We start from the raw sequence: 6000 nt of genomic DNA on the forward strand, positions 1-6000 counted from the left end.
TACTTTCCTAAAGTTTTTGAGACAAAGAAAAACTTTATTAATGAAGCAGAGATATGGCCTATGGGGACAAAGGAGTCCTCTATTTGAAAGAACGGGAATACTGCATTAGCAACCAAGATAAGCACACCAATAATATTTGCAAATCCTTGAGCACACCCCTGAAAGGCATCAACACCTTTAGCCTTTAGCCTTCCTGCCTTCCCTGCAAATTCATCCCCAGACAGACCAAGGAGGAATGTCTTACATAGTAGAAATTCTCGAACACATTTTATGTGAGATTTTGCTGGCTACATGAAAATTGAAATGCAATCTTAGTAACAGATTAACAAGTAGTATACTTGTAGTTTGAAAGAATAATTTAAGCATACAAATTTGAATGAATTTCCAGGGAAAAATAATTAAAGCAAAACTTGTTTTGAAAGACTTTACTTATTGAAATATGTCTGCTAACTTGCTAAGATGCATGGATATGTTTGATAGATTGGGAGAAGACTCAAAAACTTATGCTTTCTTATGAGCCCATCTCCTGTTTCTGCAACTTGTATCATCTATAGCATTATAACGGGGTGATTCTCACTATGCTGAGTCTGATACATGAAAAGAGTAGGATTCTTTTTGAAAAGCCATTTGGCAGCCCATCTTTTCTGGGTTAATTTTGTGTGTGGGGTGTCTGTGGTCTTTGTGTAATGGCAAAATTATTACTTATATGCTTGTTTGTTCGTTGGCACACCTTTCTTGCACTGTTACATGGCATTCTGATATGATAGAATGCAAAGTAGGACATTGTTTGCAGATGTGAAATTCTTAGATATTTATCCTAGTTAGTACTTTGCAGGAATCACTTAAACGTCTAATGCTGATAAAGGAAAGAAAAAAAATTGATGTTATGTACACTTGACAATTTAATCCAATGAATGAACTGTACTGTAATTTATTTCTATAATATAGTTTTTTTTTTTTTTTTTAATGAGATTTTTTAAAAATATATATAGAAGAAAATTATAAAATAATTTTTAAAAAATGTATATGTTTTGGTGCATATATTTTGCATTTATGTTATTTTATTATATTCAGTTTTAAATCTTATTAATGTTTCCCTTAGAATGATGAAATATTGAAATTGATTATCTTTTCGAAGTATGGAACAACTCGAATGGAAGTAGATGTTGATGGGTCTTTCTCATATGTGGAACCGCCAGCTGGTGCAAAAGAAACCGGTAAGGTTGTTTGCAACAAAAACATATAGCTCCTATCTATTGACTAATCTATTATTTTAATTATTCTTTTGAAACCCCATTTTGATTGGAACTTTAGGTGAGAAGCGTCCAAAACCCCTTAAAGTTGAAGAAGAACAACTTCTGAGAGCTTTTTACGAGTTCAAAATTCAAGATGTATGTGATGCGTTTAAGTTCCCACGCAAAATTCAGGTATGAGGCTTTGGTTAAATTATAGGCATTAGTGGATCAATAATAAATCAGAAAACTTCTGTCTAATTTTCAATTGCTTTGCAGGCTACAGCTCTTATTTACTTTAAAAGATTTTATCTACAATGGTCTGTGATGGAACATCATCCGAAAAATATCATGTAAGATTGCTCCTGTGCTATATCCTCTTCTTCCCTACTATAGAAATTCTTCATGTATTTTATAATGTCTCACAAGGATAAAATTCTCAATGTTATGTTTATCAAGTTGATGTACGGTAGAAATGATGATATGCAATTTTGCAAAGTCTTCAACCTCTGATGAATGTGAGAAGAATCTTGACAGAGGCCTTCCTTTTGCTTATAATTTACAGGTTAACCTGCATATACATTGCTTGCAAAGCAGAAGAGAATCATGTATCAGCTGAGGAGCTTGGTAAGGGGATCGAACAGGATCACCAAGTTATCCTCAACAATGAACTTCTGGTTCTTCAGGCATGGGTGCCGTTTATGCTCATTCTTTCCCACTTTGTTCTCTTTGACTTTTGCTAACAATCAATTGATGTCATTTTTACCTGACTTTGCAGAGTTTAGATTTTGATCTCATTGTTTTTGCTCCTTATCGTGCAGTTGAAGGTTTTGTCAATGATATAGAGGTTTTATGCTGACACATTCTTTAGTTGATTGTTAGTTTCATTCTACAATATGCAAAACTGCTTATATGTTGACATATCTGTTGTCATTTTAGGAGTTCCGTGGAGCTGAAGGTGAGCAACTTGATACACTGAAGGTACTTTCTTAAGATGCAAAAAAAAATTTCTCTTAACAATGACCAGATATTATTTCTTAAGACGGCTGTTAATATGTTTCATTCAACTATTCTCTGGTATTAGTTAATCTACATTTTATTTTTCTTCTCTCCATTTCTGCCCACTCAGTGGCATTGTCATAAAAAGAGTTTGGGCTGAGAAGCTTGTACTCAATATACCCTCTTAGTATTTCTATGTTTCTAATATTTGTTACACTTATGGAAGGCTTTTACAGGTGCTAGTAACTCTCTTAAAAGTCTTGTCATTTTTAATTTGCATAGAGATCCATTTATTTTTTATTGCACTTTTCTTTAAAACTTGCAACTTGAGCAATGAATGGATTTTGTGTGTATAGAGATGCTACTATTAATTTATCCAGTGATAATGGAGCTGTCTTTTGTAAAGAATGCCCTGTTCATATTATGAAGTTTGATATTCTTTCTACTGTTAACATGATAATTTTGCATTTTATTTTCCTTTCTGATATAGAAATTGCTTGAAAGTGCCAAGATAGAAGCAGATAGGACTATGCTTACAGATGCAACCCTTTTATTTCCACCTGGGCAGGTATTATCTCATCAATTTGATCCTACATTTCTCCCTTATTTCTTTCCCTTCGGCTGATATCACCTTTCCTTCTATTCCATTTACTTGAATTAACTATGAGACATAAAGGCTAATAGCTCTGCATTCTTGATGATAAATGTTCCTTATTACTTACTGTATTTAGCCATTAACAGATTTGTCTTCCACTACCTATTGACACTGTCTTCCATTCAATTCTTATCAGTTTTTGGTTGGTTATATCATTTACTTGCTTGCCTTTGTATCATTTGTTCTCTGGATTGGAGTTTTATCGGGGGAGCCTAATATTTGATGTCTGCTTGAGTTCATTTAATGAGATAATAGGCTTGTTGAGGTCTGAAGATATTTTTCTGGCTACAATTTTATAATCATTCTAGATAGATCATATTAATGGATCATATTTCTGTTTGGATTCTTTGGAAACCTAGAAAATATTTTTTGGAAAATGACTCATGTTTTGGAACACATTTTCATTTCCTATTGTTAGGTCAGAAAACTACCTTTTTCTATTTGGCTAAAAGGTAGAAAACCATATTTATTGTTTTTGCCTTCGTGAAGGCAGCAACCAAAAAATTGAGAATACAAAAACCTAAAACTAATTGGAAAAAACGAAAAATTGGAAGTAGAAAACCAGACAAATACATACCCAAAAAAAAAAAAAAAAAAATCCTTGATTTGAAGATAAAAAAGAAAAAAAGAAAAAGGAAGATAAATACATACATGGACTTGGTTGGCTCCAATGAAGAATGAGGCGGTTGCATTGATGGAGGATAGTCCAAGAGACCAAGAGAGCCAAGCATGAGAGAGGGAGACAGAGAGAGCCAAGTGTGAGAGAGGGAGAGAGATAGAGTGAATCGAGTGTGAGAGAGATCTGGAAAATGTCTTTTGAGTAAAAATCTCAAAAAAGATATTTCTGTCAAAATGTGTCTTTTTCCTTTGACTAGAATGGGTATTTTCCGTTGATTTCGTTTTCCTTGGATAGCCAAAAATTGAAAAATCCAGACTGGAAGTCATTTTCCGGGTTTATCATTCATATTATTAATTATTAATTCTTGAAGTCTTTCTGAGGCTATGGTTTGTTTGTTACCATGAGTCCAAACAACTAACTCGGCAATATAACATCAACATACATATAAAGTTTTCTTATATCTTCCCCAGATTTTTTATGATAGCGTAAGATTGTGCACCTGGCTTGACCCTTTTTTTTGGTTGTCTTTTCATTGTTTTTATTTATTGTCTTCTCTGGATGATATTACTTAGAAGTCATTCTTCTTTTTGAAATATGTTTTGGAGCTTTTAATTATGGTACAAGTGTTGTATGGTGTGGCCTTTCATAAATATCACCATGTCATTCTGATGTTGCATTCATAAGTTGGTCTCACAAGTTTTCCTTGTTAATATGCTGGTTTTTTAAATCGCTGGCATCCAAGAAGTGATATTTGGCTGAAGATGTGCAAAGAGAAATAAAGTTCGAAAATGATGAAAAAAAGTACTCCGTAGCATTTTTTAAAACTTTTTAAAGAAACTTTTCTCATGAACTTTTTATGATACTTATTCTTGACCTCTTTTCACATGTGACAATACATTATTCTCTTCATTAAGTGTATAACTTATAATTATTCTTGTCCATTTCACCGTGTTTCTTGTTAACTTTTACTTATTTGTGGCAGTTGGCACTGACAGCGCTTCGTAGAGCTAATGAGAAGCTTCGTGTTTTTGAGTTTGAGAGGTCTGAAGTTTGTGCTAATATAAATCCAACTATTTGTTCATTTGCTCCAATTTCCAATTCTTGACATGTCATAATTGCATCTTATGCAGATACCTTGAAAGAATTTTAGCACGCCAACAACCTACTCATTCCATTTCAGACCTAAGTGGCCTTTTAAAACCTATTGAGTCTTTGGTAAATGCTTGTCATGTTTAGACGTTTAGTTGAATTCAATTTGCATAGGACTTGCTGCTATAATATCTTTAAAGTTTTTCTGTTTAATATTTCTAATCTGAGTGCAATCAGATGGCCCGTTTTAAAATATTTTGTTGACTTGGATATTTAACAGATAAATAAACTTGAGTCCCCTTCGGCCAAAGATGTGAAGCACATTGATCGGAAACTAAAATCGTGCCTGGATCCTGGTCTACATGACAAGTACATTTCATATCCTCTCTCTCTCTCTCTCTCTCTTCAAGACATTCGAATTCCCTGCACATAATTATGCCATTTCGAAAATGCAGAAGTAAGAAGAGGAAGCACAGATCAAAAGATAGTTCAAATGAAGTGCATGACATGGCTTGAGTTATTCATACGAAATTCATATTCTTGTGTGGAATGACTATTTGTTGCTGCTCTTCATCAGTTAATTTACTAATTAGTCCTGAGATTCATGGTGTACGGAACAAAGACCCGATTTTGGAACTTCCCAATTTCCTTTGCCCCCTTTTGTGGGTGAGTCAAGTAGACTATATATGTCATATAATTGGAGTCTATGCACACCTAAGTTGATGTTGCGATGAAGCACAAATCCTTTCTCTTGTACTCAAGACAGTAGAGCGGCTGATTGCCGAGGAACAGGTTTCTACTCTGTGAAGATGCTCAATGCAGCCAGCTCAAAGAAGCGATCTTGATTGTGAAAGATCTCGATTTTGTTCTTCGCTGTGAATCGGAGGAATGCTGACCCATTCTTGAAAAAGAACTGCAAAACTGGATGTTATTGTTGGTTGTTCCTCGTTATTATGTTGTGTGATTTTAATTTGACTGTGATAGTGAAGTACAGTTTATCTGATTGTAAACATTGACATATCTTTCTATATTTTCGGTGCACACAATTCTTCATATGCATCAATTATAGTTATGTAACGAATGATTCTATGACAATAGCAATGTGGACTTTGGTCTATAATTTTTTTTGACTTGTTATTTTTTTTATAAATAAAATTAATAAATAAAGGGTATATGAGTATATCATTAAACAATTTTTATTAAGATCTGGACAATTTTTAAAAAACAAATCTATACATATACAAGTTATTATTTTAGGTATATATAAATTTGGTTCATAAAAGTCACTATTGTAAGTATATAAATTCACTATTGTAGGTACATTAATTTATTATGTAGGTAATTAAATTCACTATTGTAACCCTATAATTTGCTACTGCCAGCATATAAATTCACTACTATATATC

General features: G+C 33.2%; 1 protein-coding gene across 2 annotated transcripts in view; it reads left to right on the forward strand.

The window, feature by feature from the left end:
• Nucleotides 1-5714, forward strand: part of LOC109167013 (cyclin-H1-1) — a 6407-nt gene extending 693 nt beyond the window's left edge. The window contains exons 3-13 of one of the 2 annotated variants that reach the window (XM_019315913.1): nucleotides 1139-1217; nucleotides 1315-1427; nucleotides 1512-1585; nucleotides 1798-1918; nucleotides 2011-2079; nucleotides 2172-2213; nucleotides 2722-2799; nucleotides 4488-4546; nucleotides 4636-4720; nucleotides 4875-4963; nucleotides 5050-5714. In XM_019315913.1, the coding sequence (XP_019171458.1) occupies nucleotides 1139-1217; nucleotides 1315-1427; nucleotides 1512-1585; nucleotides 1798-1918; nucleotides 2011-2079; nucleotides 2172-2213; nucleotides 2722-2799; nucleotides 4488-4546; nucleotides 4636-4720; nucleotides 4875-4963; nucleotides 5050-5110 (870 nt within the window). In that variant the 3' untranslated portion in view covers nucleotides 5111-5714. Of the gene's footprint in view, nucleotides 1-1138; nucleotides 1218-1314; nucleotides 1428-1511; nucleotides 1586-1797; nucleotides 1919-2010; nucleotides 2080-2171; nucleotides 2214-2721; nucleotides 2842-3011; nucleotides 3819-4487; nucleotides 4547-4635; nucleotides 4721-4874; nucleotides 4964-5049 lie in introns of those variants that run through there. The other variant, XM_019315914.1, reaches the window with a different exon arrangement.
• The last annotated feature ends 286 nt before the right edge of the window (nucleotides 5715-6000 follow it).

Source organism: Ipomoea nil, unplaced genomic scaffold (genome assembly GCF_001879475.1).
Source record: "Ipomoea nil cultivar Tokyo-kokei standard unplaced genomic scaffold, Asagao_1.1 scaffold3142, whole genome shotgun sequence".
NCBI classification, from domain to species: domain Eukaryota; kingdom Viridiplantae; phylum Streptophyta; class Magnoliopsida; order Solanales; family Convolvulaceae; genus Ipomoea; species Ipomoea nil.